This window comes from Ceratotherium simum, chromosome 37 (genome assembly GCF_057802395.1).
Source record: "Ceratotherium simum simum isolate JZ-2026a chromosome 37, ASM5780239v1, whole genome shotgun sequence".
NCBI classification, from domain to species: domain Eukaryota; kingdom Metazoa; phylum Chordata; class Mammalia; order Perissodactyla; family Rhinocerotidae; genus Ceratotherium; species Ceratotherium simum.
In genome coordinates this window covers 29008440-29026570 of record NC_141936.1, presented here as the reverse complement: position 1 = coordinate 29026570, position 18131 = coordinate 29008440, and the positions used below count along the sequence as shown (strand labels likewise).

At 36.8% G+C, this 18131-nt stretch overlaps 1 protein-coding gene across 1 annotated transcript; it reads left to right on the top strand.

Moving 5' to 3' along the window:
- Positions 1–2561: 2561 nt before the first annotated feature.
- Positions 2562–3557, top strand: LOC101396012 (olfactory receptor 2T8-like). Its single transcript, XM_004427499.3, has one exon. The coding sequence runs from the start codon at positions 2562–2564 to the stop codon at positions 3555–3557; it is 996 nt and encodes a 331-aa protein (XP_004427556.3).
- The last annotated feature ends 14574 nt before the right edge of the window (positions 3558–18131 follow it).

The window sequence follows — 18131 nt, the reverse complement described above, 5'->3', positions numbered from 1 at the left end:
TGTCATTGCAGATATTTTATTTGCAAAATGAGTTAATTCTTCAACTTAAATTTCTACCATGCTTTGTCTATAGTCAATTTTGGTAGAATTTATCCCTCAGAATCCTCTTTACCTAGGTTTACAAACATTCTAATCAGTGGCAAATAGTCTCACCTGTGTAATATGAAAAGCTAGACAGGAATTTTAATTAAACACATAATTAAACATGTTCCCATCCTAAGAAAATATATTTATCAAATATTCATGTAATTAACTGACACAGTGTTTAACTTTCCATTAAATAATCAACACTGTTCCATGCTGACTAGTCCATTACATTGATGATGACCAATTGTTTTTAAACAGTATATTTATTTCACCCAAAAAATGCATAGATATATCACTTATCTCGATTGGAAAGTGACAAGCTAATGATTTAACATTTGCTAAAATATTTAACCTGAAGTAGAAAGTTCATAATAGGAAAATGTATTTTATAAAATGCAAATTCATGTAAAGTGTTATAATTATTCTCAAAAAAAACATATAAACTTCTCTTGCATTATGTAAGCAAAAATTTACCTCAAATTGCTATATTTTATGCTATACATATTTACCTTATCAAAATAAAAATTAACATCTGTTATCAAAAATCCCATTAAATTGATACTTAAATATGCAACTAGAGTGGAAGTAACACAAATGACCATGGATGAAATAAATTAATAAATAAAATGTACTATATGCATACAAAGGAATATTATCCAGTCTTAAGGTGGAAAGAAATTCTGACTCATTACGGCATGGATGAATGTTGAGTACATTATGTTAAGTGAAATAAGCCAGTCACAAAAAAACAAATACTATACTATTCTACTTATCTGAGTTGCCTAGAGTCGTCAAATTTATAGAGATAGAAAGTAGAATAAGGGTTGTCAGGGGCTGGGAAGAAAGGGGAATTTGAAGTTATTATTTGATGGGTACATAGTTTCAGTTTGAGAAGATGAAAAAAGTCCTGGGGACTAATATAGGTGATGGTTGTACAAATATGTGAATATTCTTAATGCTGCTGTACTGACAGTACACTTAAAAATAGGTAAGATGATAGCAAAAATTAGTTTAAGAAACGTGTCCAACACCCTACATTTACTAAATTACCTATTGATTTTTAAACAGGTTTAGAGTTTCATCTATCTTCAACAAGAAGGGAGATGGAAATAATGGAAAATAATAAGGTCTCAAGTTGTAGAAATTAATTAAGAGGGTTTTGAGGTCCTTCAGGAAAGTGAAACTAAGGGCTATAATTATGGGTATCCTACAGTTGCTAGGGGTACAGGCTGCATGTTAGAAATGAGTGAGTGTGCAGATCACAAAGTTTTGGCAAATGCCAAAAACATTTGACAAGGAGAAAGTGTGTTTCCATGATGCCTAACTTTGAAACAATCAACTAAAGCCCTCAAGTATAATTCTGACAGTACCATGATGGTGTTCGAGCGATGACATTGAGGTTAGGAATTGAGGGAGCCTTTGGCACTGCCTTTGTCCATATTGATTGGCATTCAAGTACGGGATAGTCACGTAAAGTGGAGGCAAATAAATGACTGTGGAAGAGGTGAACTCCTTCTGTGCTGTAATCCCACTGGATTGCACCATATCCCTGAGACTGAATCAGCATCCCCATCTCTATATCTATGGTTGTATTTATTCAAAAAACTAGAGTCAGAGATGAAAATGCCTTTAAAGATTTAGATTCTCTTGGGACTGAAGAATAAATTAATGTATCTCTGCGGTTGGGGGAAGAAATAAGAAGTTTTATTTTCTCTTTTGTACACAGTAAAGAGTGTGTTTCTGTGACTCTGAGGGAAAACAATTTCATTACAGAAAGTGCCTATTCACAGTAAATAAAAGTTGCCATTGGTATTATAGTATTGCATTGGGAGAAAATATTCTAAGAAGGTCATTACAGTTTCAGCGTATAACTCAGTAAAGTCAAACTAAATGTACTAACAATTCCAAATTAACCTGTGTTTCCATCAGCAGACTCAGTTCTTCACGTTTCTAGACATGAGAGTATAAGTCCTCTTATTTGGAATGTAAAACTGTCTCTCCGGATTAATAGATGTCAAGAAAAATTATCTGATTTTTGTGGATGTCAGTAAATTTTGATATGTTATATATGTGTAATCCTCATTATCAAGATATGGCTTCTATAGAGTTAAACACATTGATTTAATTCAGCTTCTAAAAATACTGATTATGCATTATGTAAAGCAAATACAAATATAAATGACAAATTATGTGAATAATTTCCTTCTATCCACTTATGTTGGTATCAGGCAGCACAAACAAACACCATGTTCAAGAATTTTTATCAAGAACTTTTATTCATTATGCCAATTAATCAATAAGAAAGCTGGGAGATACTCATTTTGAAAAGTTTGAAAATGAGAAAAAAGGTTGAAATTAATTTTAGGCCCAAGTTAAAACTTTTTGAAAATGTCAGATGAAGGATTGGGAATAGATTTCATCACTTTCACATATGTGCTTACCAAGAAATACATAATTCAAATAGAGCATTGCAAATGATGAAAATTCTCTCATCTGTTTATCCATTAGCAGTGCTACTCCCGTTTGAAATCATGGAAAATGGGAACACCACCTCAGACTTTATTCTCCTAGGACTCTTTAACCACACAGAAGATGCCCTATTTCTCTTTCTGATGGTTCTGACAATGGCCTTTACCTCCCTGCTCGGCAATGCCCTCATGATTCTCCTGATTCACCAGGACCCCCGCCTCCACACAGCCATGTACTTCCTGTTGAGCCAACTCTCCCTCATGGACATGATGCTCGTTTCCACCATTGTGCCCAAAATGGCTGCTGACTACTTGACTGGCAAGAAGGCCATCACCCCTGCTGGCTGTGGGTTGCAGATTTTCTTCTTGCTCACTTTGGGAGGGGGTGAGTGCTTCCTCTTAGCAGCCATGTCCTATGACCGCTATGTGGCTGTTTGCCATCCACTGAGATACCCTGTCCTCATGAGCTGGCAATTATGCCTGAGAATGACTTTGGGGTCTTGGTTCCTGGGGGCAGCTGATGGGCTCATGCAGGCTGCTGCTACTCTGAGCTTCCCATTTTGCAGCACACACGAGATTGATCATTTCTTCTGTGAGGCCCCCACTCTGGTGCGTTTGGCCTGTGCTGACACCTCTGTCTTTGAGTATGTCATGTACATCTGCTGTGTGTTGATGCTCGTGGTCCCCTTATCCCTCATCCTGACCTCCTATGGTCTCATCCTCACTGCTGTTCTCCAGATGGGTTCTAGAGAGGCCCGCAAGAAGGCTCTTGCCACCTGCTCCTCACATATGTCTGTGGTGGGACTCTTTTTTGGAGTTGCCATTTTTATCTATATGAAACCCAACTCCTACAGGTCAGCTAACCGCGATAAGATTGTGTCAGCGTTCTATACTATCTTCACCCCTGTGCTGAACCCCCTCATCTACAGTCTGAGGAACAGTGAGGTCAAGGGGGCCCTGAGAAAGTGTATGGGTCAGTGTGCCTCCTTAAGTCATGACTAAGATTATGTTGATTTGACCCAAAGCTTAAGGCTGTACAAGTGATTGTGCAAGGTGTCCTAGAGAAAAGTTATGTATGTGTTATATCTATCTCTGAATTTCTGTTTTACTTTGAAATGCAGACAAACCTCCTCGCTTTGGATTTTTTTACTAAAATGTCATCAAGAAATCAAACTGGATTGTTGAAATCTGTTAGTCACAAATGCTTACTAAAATGTTTATACAGCACACTTCACAATAAATATTTCTTCAAAAAATAGTCAAACAATTTTGAAGATTGTTGATTGTTTTAAATTGAGATATAATTTACAAACATTAGAATGCTTACATCTGAAGGGGACCTTTCAACCAGTTTCTGTAATACATGCGCTGTAACTTACACCCAATAGCAAGATACACAACTTTCACTACATTAGAAAGGTACCTATGCCCTTTATCACTGAAACATCTCAGCCCAGATACAACTAGTGGCCTGATTTTTATCTTTATTTTTTAATTAGGCCTATTCTAGATTTTCACATTAATGAAAACATACAGTGGGTATTTTTTTTTAAATCTTGTATCTTTCTCTCATCTTAATATGTTTTTAAAGATTCCTCCACTATTTTACATTTATAGGCAGTTTTTTCTTTTTTTATTGCTAAGTAATATTCCTTTGTATGAATATATCATGATTTGTTTACCTACTATTTTGTGGATAGACATCTGAGCTCCTTTCAGCCTGAACTGTTATGCCTAAAGCTGCCATTAATCTCCTTTCTGTGATCATATGCTTTTACTTCTCTCGGTAGATGCATGATTAACTTTTTAGTAAACTACTTTTCAAAGCGGATGTTTGATTTTACACTGCCACCAGCAAAGCTAATGAGTACCAGTTGCTCCAAATTAGCAGCAATTGTGAATATTTTCAACTTTTTTCGTTTTATCTATTCTATGTGATGTAGTAATTCATTTTGGTTTTAATTTGCTTTTCCCTCAACTATAAGGATGCTGAAGACTTTTGTATTAGCTTATTGCCTATTTGTGTGTTCTGTCTTTGTGGATGATCCATTTAGATTTTGGAAAAAAATGTAGATGCTTCCAAAGGAAACACAACTTAGTGGTTTACTAAAGACAATGAATTGCAGTCATAGGACCATGTGCAGTTTTTAAACAAAATTATATTAGGTTACTTATTATATATTCTCTGACATCTTTACTTTCATTCAGTCCCTGAAGATTAACTGTTTTCACAGAAGTGGGTATTTATATAATACATCTCACCCGCCATCTCCACTGGACTTGAAACTGTAAATTTGCTCGTTTAATTATGCATCGTAACAAAATATTCTAATGCCATTGGTGGAATCATGTCATTGAAAATGGGAAACAATGTTTTCTAGTAGGTTCCCTTTGGCCAAAGAAGAAGGATAAAAAATAGGTTACATAATTTAAGGTTTGGTTGTTCAGGGTATATTTCTTGTCTTTTTCTGGTAAATAAGTATATACTTAATAATTTTTATCAAAAAAATTGACAGATTTATAGATGCTGTTTGTTTTGCAAAAAATATAGTATAGTTATAAATATATATCTGTTAATATATCTGTATGTTTACAATGTGTTTATGTGCTCTCCAAAGACGATGCAATTAAAGGTAAAAACAACTGTAAGACAATAGTTTAAAATAATGTGTTTTAAAATTACTTTTTTAACTTTTGCCATTTTTGCTTGATCTGAACTCTGTCTCCCATAACTTTTTCTTTTTTGGAATAGCATTTTAGTGAGAATTGTTTTTTATATCTCATATGACTGAAAGAGAAGAGTGATCTAAAGAAAACAATATCAGGGAACATGGGACAGAGACAGTTTGCAGGGCTTGGGTATTTTGGAAGTGACATGTAGAGATTTAGAAGAAAGACTAGTTGAAGAATTTGTCTTAAAGCTGAATGCCATGCTTCAGAGTCTCTAGTGGAGCTCCGCCATTTTGTTGCATTTTAATCCTTATATGTTAGTTCTCATTTTTAAAAAATGGAGACATGCTTATCACGGCAAAATTAATGGTCGACCTTCACAAGATCTGAACCCAGTCATTTGATTTTAAAAAGTTTGCACTCAGGAATTGGCCAGTACTAAATGTAGGACTGGAAACCCATCACACACAATACACATGCCCATGTGAAATATAGCCATCCTTTCCCCTTACTAAAGAACAACATTTTGCCAAATTTTGTCCCAGTGCTGGGTGAAATAGATAAAAGTTTGTGAAGATAATGGTGTTTACTTTAGAATGTCAGTTCTGAGACCAGAACTTCAGGGCTGGAAGCCTTGGTTAAATCAGATAACCCTGGAAAAGTTGCCTAATATCTGTGGGCCCCATACAGGTCTTTGGTGATTAAACAAAATAATAACTGTAAGATGCTAATAAATGTAAGATACTTAAAATCTTGCCTGGCATTTAGAAATGCTTGATAATGTTTAGCTGTTGTAATAAACAGATAAACTAGCTCAGTGCCTTTTGTTACATTTTCTTACATATTCAGATCATTTGATGATCATTTAATTGATCACAAACCAGGAAAAATGAAAATATGCAGAATCACTTAGATAAAGCAAGTCCATCTTTTTGTCTGCCTCTCTGTAATAGGCAGTCTGTGGAATAATTAGGTGCATCCATTGACTCCACAAACACCCAGCAGACTCTTCCCTGGAGCTTCTATCTAGTGTAAAGGACGGGACTGAAACAGATCTCGTTTTTTTTTTTTTTTTTAGGAAGATCAGCCCTGAGCTAACATCTGCCAATCCTCCTCTTTTTGCTGAGGAAGACTGGCCCTGGGAAAACATCCATGCTCATCTTCCTCCATTTTATATGGGATGCCACTACAGCATGGCTCAACAAGCGGTGTGTCTGTGTTCACCCGGGATCCAAACCGGCGGACCCCTGGTCGCCCGCAGCGGAGCACGCGCACTCAACCGTTTGCACCACCGGCCGGGCACTTAAAGCAGATCTCTTAACAGACAGTGTACTCTCAGGCCCTGAAAAGTGGAAATAAAATATGCTACAAAAAGAGAGAATGACGTAAAAGAGCTCAGAGATGCATGGTTTTTTTCCTTCAATAAAAGCTTAATCTCACGTTGTTCAGCCAATGCTCATACAGAGTATCTACCTTCACTCTCTGACACCAGGACTCTTGTTAAACCCTGAGGAAAGCCTAGTCTATCTCAGTGCCCCCACCTCCCTTCACAGAAGCTGTTTGAACATGTTCCCTTCAGTTCTTTCTCTGGCTTTCCCATTTGGACACAGCTCCTCATGCTTTCCTGTTAAAGGGTGGGTCTTTTCTCTCCCAGAAGTCACACTCTGCCAGACTTCAAGGTGGTAGGCATTCTCCTTGTTTCTCCTTGCTCCTCCAAATCCATTTGTCTCCCTTCGCCCTGCAAATTTTCGGTTAATTTGAAGCAAATACCTAGAGGGAGCATGACCCCACGGCTCTCAGTCTGGGGAAGTAACATTGAGGCAGACACTTGAATGGTGTGAGCAATGGCCAGGCACCACTGAGAAGCGGTTGCTTGCCGCCTCTGAGAAACCTGTGAGCTCAATGTCTTAAAAGTGAAAGGACCAAACAAGAATGGTCTGTGAAGTTTAGTGGGATGAGAGAAGACCTTGGGTGAGTGTCATTTCCAGATCAAGAAGAGATGCATAGGCTATAGCCAGGGTCCAGAAAGCACAACTAAACACAGTGAAGCTGTAGGTCAAACATGTAGTTCTGGCAGAGCTGTCCATTTCTGTGCAAGAAAAAGAAGCAAGGAAGAAAGACATAAAGAAAGCAAGAGAGTCCCCTTGGAGGGAGAATTTTAACCACAACCATAGAGATTGGGAGAACTTGAAGCCCTTAGAAGGAGTTTCTAAAGAGTAGACTATTTACGTGGAAGAAAGAACACAGGATTAGGGCAAAAATGCAAGGAAGACAAGGTTATGTAAATATAAACATTTCAGTTTCACTAAAAATTGGAAATAGAGATAGGAAGATTTTAGAATTTTTTAAAAATGTAATAGTAATGGAATGTACATGGACTATACCCCAAGAGTATTTGCATACTCAAAACTGTGTTCTTGGAAGAATGATTGAGAATTCAGAAAAAGTGTATTTATGTTGGGAGAAATTGGAGGTTGATTACTTGAATTATCACTATAATATTATAATACTTTGAGGTTCTATCTCATAAGATCAGTGCTAAGCATTTTGAATAAAACATACTGGAATTATACTATATCCATAGTCCTAAAATTTAAAAATCCAATGGGAATGTTAAGGATAGCAAACCATTATCACAGAGCAACCTCCTACTCTTTCCCATCCCAGATTAATTTTTTTGAACAATTTGATGAGTTATTTCTCATTAATAATTCTACATTGTCAAGGTCCAAGAGACATTGCCCTATGGCTCACTGCCTTCTGCTCCAGAATCCCTGGAGTTTGTTCCCTGTGCAATTCTTGCAGGAAGAATGCAGGACAACACATCACCACATGCAGGTGTTAACTAGCAGGATGAAAGAATAAGAGGGGTGTGTGACTCCCGTTCCACCACTCTTCTGTCATCATTGTTCAAAATTGAGTGAATTGGCCACACTCCATTGGCTTCAAAGAGACACAAGAAGTGTGTGATTGAGTGTGGGTGGTGCCTAGCTAACACAGGTCTGTTCAATTCAAAGAGAAGGGCAAAATGGAGGCTTTAGAGTTGCCATGGCCACACAGGGTATGTAGGTCAAGAGATCAAATACCCAATGAGAGACACTGACAAAGATAGAGTAGGTAGGAGATGGTGGGTTGTGGATGGAAAAGGGCAGAGATAAAGAAAGTCAGGATGATTTTCTGATTTCTGGCTTGTGTGATTGTACATGGTGGTGCCATTCACTATTTAGGGAGACCTACTTGGGAAGTTCAGTGTTGGGCATGACGAATTTGATGTCACTCTGAGACACAAACTACAAGAGTCTCTTAAATTGGAGTGGCAAAAACAAAAGGCATAAGTAAGATCACCCTACAATGATTCTCTTGGGTACAATGCAGTTCCTCGAAAAGTTAGAAAGGCAAAAAATGGTAATGAAAACATGAAACGGTTAGTATAATATGGAACTATGTGCAACTCAGCTGATTGTGTTCAGAACAGGAATGTTGCTTTGCTCTCTCACACACGTCTGTATGTGCACATATAGGGGATAAGGCCACTCACACATTCTCATTCGACATGCTGAGTTACTTACTTCCCGCCACATGGACCAATTTTATTTTACCAGGAAGTGAGTACAACTATCCTCCTGTTTTACCTCATTGACTTGCATTTCACTTTACTCAGTCATATTCTTTCATATCCTGAATCTTTTTTCTTCCTCTCTCTCTGTCTTTTTCTCTCTCCCTTTATCTCTCTCTTTCTCTGTCTCACTAGTATATAATGGCTTAAATGCATATTTCAAACATAAATAATTATTAATAATAATAGTACAGTAGTGATAGATATAATAGAGTAAAAATAGAAACAATAATAATAATCAAATAACAATAATTATAATAGTCTCTGTGTACTAACTGTATGCCAGGCTCTGTTGTGTATGTGTGTGTGTGTGTGAGTGCACATGTGCATATATGCATGTGGGTTTATGTGCAGGTGTGTAATTTAATGTGTCTTATTTAATCTTCAAAAAACCCTATGAGACAGATAGGGTTATCATTTTCATTTTATAAAAATCCATTTCAGATGTTATTTCATGTCTAATTGCTGTTTTGTATACAGATAAGAGAAAAAAATATATTCAGAGTATTGTATTTGCATTAAATTTCTTACATATGTCTTTTCAAATCATTAGGAAAGTTTTAGCACATATTGCTACTTTTTGAATGTAATTATTTAAGTCAATAGTACAGTCATTCCTAGGTTAGTTAACATCCAACATACATCAGTTATACCCATATACATGTCAACTCCTCCAAATTAGTAATTATATTATTTATTCTGTATTTATGACAATTTAGGGTTGACCTTTGCCTCTACTATGAAAGTCCATTGCAGTTGAGTGGATTATCAGTAACAACCAGTTATTTTATTTTTATTTTTTTGTGAGGACGATAACCCTAAGCTAACATCTGATGCCAATCCTCCTCTTTTATTCGCTGAGGAAGATTGGCCCTGGGCTGGCAACCTCTACTTTATGTGGGATGCTACCACAGAATGGGTTGAAAAGCAGTGCATCAGTCTGCGCCCAGATCCGAACCTACAAACCCCGGGCGGCTGAACCAGAGCATGTAAACTTAATCGCTATGCCACCCAGCCGGCCTCAACAACCAGTTATTTTTAGTCAGTTGGTAACCAACCCAGCAAGACTGATACTTGAAGTATTTATGATACAACTTATAATTATTATATCAAATGAGTCACTTATATCACAGGTATGTTACAAAAGCTCAGAAAATAAAAAGAGTGTTGTCAAATAGTATAAAATATGTGCATACATCAAACTTAATATTCTCCAGGATTTCCATACTAACACTCTTCAAAATAAATATCTTCTAGGCAGAATTGATTTGATGTTTTTTTGGTCTTTTGTTTATCTTACAATCAAAATTTTAATGTAAAGACATAATGTAGAAGCATGTCAATAATTGTTTAACCTATGAATGTGTAGCCGTACCAGCATTAGTAAACAATTGGCCTCTAGTAAAATCTAAATTTAAAAAAATATTCTATATTCTTTATTTGTGTAATAAGAGATCTGGAAGATGTGAACTGTCCCAGTTCTCCTTACTATCCTCCACACAAAATCATCTGAGACGTGAAAAAAGTCACTTTCCACCTGTTTCTCTACATGGTTGTAGCAATAGTATACTATGGGCCATTTATTTTTACATACATGAGACCTCAGTCTTACCACATTTCCAGCCAGGATAAGTTCCTGGCCATTTTCTATATCATCCTCACACCCACACTCAACAATATCATCTACAGCTTTAGGAATAAAGAGGTTTGGGTGGCAATGAAAATATACTCCAAAGTAACTTTCCACATTAAAATAGTAGGAAAAATGCTAGACGTGAATGTAGTATGTATTTCCATACTGAATACCTAGAAGAAATCCATTATTGGTTTCTCTGAGAAGAAAATTAAGGTTTCTCACTTTCTAGGTCTATAAAGAAGTGGATATTTCCAAAGTCCTGATAAAGTTATCACATGCGAAGGTTTTGTAAATACATACCTCATGCAATGTAATATTACCTCTGAGGTCCTAATTATAATCACTCAAGATCCTTATAGAAAGTAAAGGATGACCCAAGACTTCCAGCTTTTTCTTACTCCGATTTTAGGAATTTATAAGAATTATCTTTTACAATACAATCACACACACATTATAGAACAAACATGTTTTTATAAATTACTGTATTTTTATGAACTGTAAAATTATACTTAAGGATGCTAAAGAGCTGAGCAGGTATGTAGAAGGTCAGCATAACTAGCCATAATAATTTGATCATAATTACTTTATAATGGAGAGAATACGGTATTCATCAGGATGTCTTCCATGAAGACTATTGAATGTGGTTCAAAAAAGGTCACTTGGTGAGGTGGGTAAGTAGGTAGTAGTGTAATAACAGAGAGGGGGCCATCCACTGGAGTCAACATATGAAAGATGTTTTCCAAGGAACATGAGTTTAATTAATTTCTGACTTTGTTGCTGTTATTGTTTGTATTGTTTTGTTCTGTTTTTTAGTGAGAAATGGAAATATGAAAACAGACCTAGGTTTATCTTTAATAGAATGATTGTTGCACCCTAGTAACCTATTTCTGCATATTTAGCCAACTGTGGTTTCTCCTTTTTCCTTTTTTCTTATTTTTGTGAGGAAGATCAGCCCTGAGCTAACATCTATGCCAATCCTCCTCTTTTTGCTGAGGAAGACCGGCCCTAAGCTAACGTCTATTGCCAATCCTCCTCCTTTTTACCCCCATTTCTCCCAAAAGCCTCAGTAGATAGTTGTACATCATAGTTGCACATCCCTCCAGTTGCTGTATGTGGGACACGGCCTCAGCATGGCCGGACAAGAGGGGAATTGGTGCCCGTCCAGGATGTGAACCCGGGTCACCAGTAGCGGAGCGTGCACACTTAACCACTAAGCCACAGGGCTGGCCCCTCATTTTTCCTTTAAATAAAGATGGAATACTTACAATGTTGGATTGAGGGCCTCCATCATATTAACTTGCCTGGGATATTCTCGTGTATTTGCATGACTCTAAAATTGAGTCGTCCCCAAGGTCTCTACTTAGATTTTACATCTTCCATAGTACTGTCCCCTGATATCTGCTCACTTCCCTGCCCCTTTTCCTCTGTAGCCAGCCCCGGCAAGATTAAACGCCCTTGCTGTTGAACACAGTGCGCCATGCAGAGGTCTGTAACTATGTTATAATTATCACAATGTTTGTCTTTCTCCTGATGGACTTCTTGAGGGAAGGGACTACATGTACATCTCTGTATTTCAGAGGCTTAGCATCCTTTATAGTACTTATTTGGTATTTAGTAAATTATTATGAATAAATTAGTGAATGAATGAGTGGGTAAATGAGTAAGAAGGTTTTCTCTGAAAAATAAGTGAACTATAATGTAAAACTTGATGTTTAAACCACCTCTGGAAAACCAAACTTGAAATCTTTGTTTTGAATTATTTTTGCATCATGATAGTACTGTTTGGCTCTTGAGTATCAATTTGATTAAATACTGACATTCAAATTGTCCTGAACTTTAAGGGACAAAGGTGCTAACACAGTTATTATATGCCTTATGAAAAGCTATCTGACATATTGATTCTTCTAATGCATTTTCTTGTGACATATTTGTTTAAACTACCATTTTACATTTGATCAAATGTAACCTGACAATCTCTTATGTGTGTTTTCTTCATTTTGTAAAATAAAAGAGTTGAAATCTGTAGGTAAAGAGACCTCTTGAATCTCTTCAGTCCCCATTTGGATCCAGACATCCATGTGTGTAGACTCAGGTTCTTCCCAAGTGGTGGGAAAACAGGCATTTGCCCTGTGTGTGATGGTCAGCTGAGGGCAGAGAGGCTCTCCTCTTGCTGGGAAGAGTTCAGCCCTGATCAGTGACCATGTGGTCAGGTTGGTATGGACATGTGGGCAGAGACTGGTTGTATCAAAGGGTTTATTTAAAGTTATTCTCAGACTGGATAGTTTGTTCTGTTTTTGTTCATTTCTTTTTAAGTCTTTAACAGAACTAAATCTTACAAGGATATGAATAAATATTGAAAAGGTTTTTATCCACTTTGGAGCAAAGCAGTCAAGGAGATGCCTCCATCTCACACTTCATCTTAGTTTATAGATAATTATAATAAAAAATAATAACAACCACAATAATAATCATGATTAAAACTAATGCTTATTGACTGCTTGTTGTGTGCCAGGCAACCTGCATTAACTGCTCTAATTATTGAATATTACCCTCAGTGGTGGGTGCTTTCATGAGCCCCCACAGAAAGGTAAGAGTAAACCTCAGAATAAGAAAACAAATAGTATGTTCCTTGTTCTTCTGCTGGGAAAGTGTAAGCCACCATCCTCCAAATCCCCTCCACCTCTGCACTCCACCTCTACTCCCTGGATCAATGTATGGAACACTAAGAACATACCCCCACTTTTGTACTACAGGCAGTGCTTGAGTTTTAATTTTCTTGAAAATACCTTATGTGTTTTATTTTTGGTAATGCATAATACAGTTAAAATATTTATCTCATACAATGTCAAGTGAAATGAAAAAAACAATAAAATGACAAATACCTCTATAAGATATTAGAACTAATCTCAAATGAAGAGTTGAATGTGAGAAAACTTCAGTTTCAGGGCTTTGAACTTGCATAAGAGCATTCCTAGGCCATATCTTAATTTTGGATTTTTCTTTTGTTTTCTTTTTCTAAGGAAAAGTATTTAAACTGTGCAAGTTTCAGGCTACTCAAAACTTGGATTTGTCCTTTTCATATTGTAGAAATACTTCCATCAGTGGTTGAATATGAGGCGAGTGTGACCCATCAATATGATTTAATTTTTATTTAAAATTGGACATTTGGATTCCAAAATCTGTGTGCCATCTAAAACTGACATTCAATTATTTTCTCAATGCTGGGTTTTTTGTTTTTTGTTTTTCCAAAGAAGTGATTATAAGGTGGGTTACAGGAAATTTAGAAAAAATATTCTAAACTAAATAATAACATATATTATCATTTGGAAAATGAAAATAAAATATATTTACTCATTTGACAGGAACATACTGATGCATCTTATATCTCAGTAAGAATAAGTACTTCTATCTTTCCCCTGCACTCTAACCTATATCACTTTTCCCATCTTTTTTTAAGGACTCTAAGGGGGACTTGATAGTATCAAAGTTGTGACATAGGTTGTCCCTGTCTTCTGGCCACCTCACAGGACCAACTGGCAACTATCTATAGATAAAATCCTTGTGAGAATCCCAGCACTTGAGGGTGAGAGTAAAGCACCGCCCTGCACCACAGAGACTGAAAAGGCCTGCACAAAAGGATAAGAGGAAAGTCTACACTCTGACCACATTGCCCCTCCCCAGGTTGGCACAGTGCCACACTGAGAGGACCCCATGGGCCTATAGTTTCCACAGTGGGAGAAAGAAAGCCCAGAGTGGATGTGCATCTCCCCCAGTATTGTGGGTCTCTTCTCATTAGGCCCAATCAATCTCACCTCATGAGAATTATGGGGGCAATCCACAGAATTTGACCACTAGATATGAGCTTATGATGGAGAAGGGAGGTGGGACTTATGAAAACCAGCACTTGGGTCTTGGCAGACTGAGTTTCTACTCACAGTGGTGCCCAAGTCAAATCCTGTCCAAGAGTTTTGCTCTTCTGCAGAGCTATATGGTGTCTCTGTATGGCCAGACAACTTGGTGGCCATTTCTACCATATTTGAGCCCCCAAATAGTGAGCCTTGCCAGCCCTGGAGCTTGTTCTGCCACCTGCCTGGGGAGAGAAAATAATTCATAACCCTGTCTACTGTGGAGTGTATCCCCCTGGCCCTCCAGCAGGACCAGGAAGCCTGGTTGGAGCACCTGGGAAGCTGTGGAGTTCTGAAGCACTCAAGCAAAGAGACCAGCCTGCAGCACTGTCTGGAGAAAGAACCAGAATGGCGGTCCAGTCTTTCCAAGAAACTCAGTGTGTAGTTCTGCCTGATTTGAGATCATGAATAAATCTTTCTGGCTTTGGATCCTGTTCTGTCATGCACACAGGATCAGAAGGTAACTCTGCCTAATGTAGGGTGCAACTTTCAATCCCTCTTCCAACCAGGAAAGCTGGACAGAGCACCAAAAATGAAGCATGGCCCAGCTACACTTAAGCAGAGAGCAGGCTGTTGGCTATGTCCATCTGCAGAGTGAGTCTGGGGGTGCTGTTTCCCCAGGATGCTCAGTGCACAGTCCTGCCTAATTAGAAAGCTCAAAGAGTAAGTCTTGTTGGCATTTGGAGCCTGTTGAGGACTCCTCACTGAAGCAGAGAAGCTAATTCAGAGTCCTGCCTACCACTACGTCTATACCAGCCCGCCCCGACAAGATAACCTGGCCAGAGAATTCAGGAAACTGTGGCACCTATACTACAGCCACGTTTGGACAGGGAACCAGGCCACAAGTCCTATCCAATCATTCCCAGTCAGCAGCATGACCCCAAGTAAAAGCTTAGGCAGTGGCCTCACCCAAAAATAGACCCTGATAGCAAGCTCTGTGCCCCAGGGTTGCCACCAGCAGACTCATCCAGCACTTCTAGCCGAGCTGACTAGTGAAGGACTGTCTGTTCCAAAGTGATCCTGTAAATGTGGATGAAGAAATGGCTACTGAAATGTGCACATACAAATGTCAGGAATCAAAGGTCATAAAAAAACAAGTAAACATGACACCACCAAAGGAAACTAATAAAACTCCAACAACTGACTCAGAAGAAATAGAGATCTATGAACTGTCTGACAAAGTGTTGAGAATAACACTCTTCAAGAAGTTGGGTGAACTACAAGAATACACAGACAGCTAAACAATATTATTAAAAATTTCATGAACAAATGATAAGTCCTACAAAGAAACTGTAACCTCCAAAAAGAAACCACAGAAATCTTACAGCTTAAGAGCACAATGATTAAACTGAAGAATTCAACAGAGAGCGTCAACAACCAACTTGGCCATGCAGAAGAAAGAGTCAATGTTCTAGGAGACAGGGCATCGAAATTATCCAGTCAGAGGAGCAAAAAGAAAAAAAGAATGAAAAACAATAAAGAAAGTCTGCTAGAGTTATAGGATACCAAAAATAGAAACAATAGTCACATTATAAGAATCCCAGAAGGAGAAGAGAAAGAGAAAGAGACTGAAAATATATTTAAATCGATAGTGACTGATAGCTTTCCAAGCTTGGAGAGAAAAATGTACATCCACATACATGATGCCCAAAGGAGCTCACATAGGTTTGACCCAAAAAGGGTTACACCTAGGCACATTATGATTAAATTGTCAAATTCAAGATAAAGAGAATTTTGAAAGCAGCAAAAAAGAGTGTCATGTCACATACAAGAGAACCCCCATAAGACTATTGGTGTATTTCTCAACAGAATTTTTTCAAGCAAGCAGAAAATGGGATGATATAGTCAATATATTTTTAAGAAGTCAATTACAGATAATATATTCTGCAAAACTACCCTGCAGAAATAAAGGAGAGAGAAAGACCTCCCCCACAAACAAAATGTCAGGAAATTCCTTGCCACTAGACCGGCCTGACAAGAAATGCTAAAGAATGTTCTTCACATAGAAATAAATGGATGCCAACACTGTAAAATCATATGAAAGTAAGTGTAAAACTCACGATTAAGGATAAACATACAGTCAAAGTCAGATTCTCTAATATTGTAATGGTGATACATAATTCACTAAAAACTCTATTTAAAAGTTAAAAATCAAACATTTAAAAAAACTACAATAATTTGTTATTGGATACACAACATAAAAATATATTAAAGTTTTAACATCGATAACCTAATAGGTGAGGGAGGAAATAAAGTGTAAATTTTAGAAATGCTATCAAATTTAAGTTGTCATCAGCTTAAAATAGGATGCTAAAATATAAGATATTTTTTTGTAAGCCTCCTGGTAACCAAAAAAGAAAAAAAAAAACCTGTAGTAGTTACCCAAAAGACTATAATAAAGGAGGCAATGCATACTACTACAAAAATTTATCAAATCACAAAAGAAGACAAAAGAGAAGAAGCAAGAAATGATGCATCTACCAATAGCCAAACAACAACAACACGGCAAACTGTGTACTTACTTATCAACAATTACACTAAATGTAAGTAAGTTGTTTAAATTCTCCAATCAAAACGCTGAATGGCTAAATGAAAAAAACAAACAAGATCAAATGATGTGTTGCCTACAGGAGATGTACTTTAGCATTAGAGAGGCAGATAGACTGACAGTGAAGGGAAATAAAAATATATTTGATGCAAATAGTCATAAAGAAAAAGCTAGGGTAGCTGTCCTTATAAGAGACGCAATAGACTTTAAGCTAAAATTGTCAAAAGAGGCAAATAAGGTCATTATATAATGATAATGGGATCAATCCTTCCAAAAGATGTAACTTTAAATATTTACACGTCCAACATCAGTGCACCTAAATATATAAAGCAAACACTAAATGAAAAAAAGGAGGAATGAACAGCAATACAATTATACTTGGGGACTTTAATACCTCACTGTCTGCAATAGATAGACCATCTAGACAGAGAATCAATAAGGAAATAGCAGACTTGAACAACATTATAGATCAAATGGACCTAACAGTCATATACAGAACAGTCCATCCAGTAAAAACAATATACAAAATCTTCTGAAGCAAACATAGAACATTTTGTAGTATATGTCATAAATTATGACATAAAACAACTATAAACAAATTCAAGAAGATGAAATTTATATCAAGTGTCTTTTCAGACCACTATATTACGAAACTAGAAAACAATATAAGAGGAAATGTGGAAAATCCACAAATACATGGAAATTAAACAACACAATGTTATACAACCAATGGATCGACCAAGAAATTAAAAGGGAAATAAAAAAGTACTAGAAACCAAAAAAAAACAAAACAAAACAAAATGGAAACACAGCATCTCAAAACTTATGGGACACAGGCTAAGCAGTTTAAAGAGGGAAAGGTATACCTATAAATACATAATTCAAGAAAAACGGAAGATCTTAAATAAATAACCAAACTTCACACCTAAATGACCTAGAAAAAGAAGGAAAAAACTAAGCCAAATGTTAGCAGAAGACAAGAAATAATAAAGATTAGAGCAGAAATAAATGTAATAGAGAACAATAAAAAAAAAAGAAAACATTAACATAACTAAGAGATGGTTCTGTGAAAAGATAAACAAAATTGACAAACCTCTGCCTAGACTAATCAAGAAAAAAAGAGAGGATCAAAATCAATCAAATTATAAATGAACAAGTAGACATTACAACCAATACCACAGAGATAAAAAGTGTTGTAAGC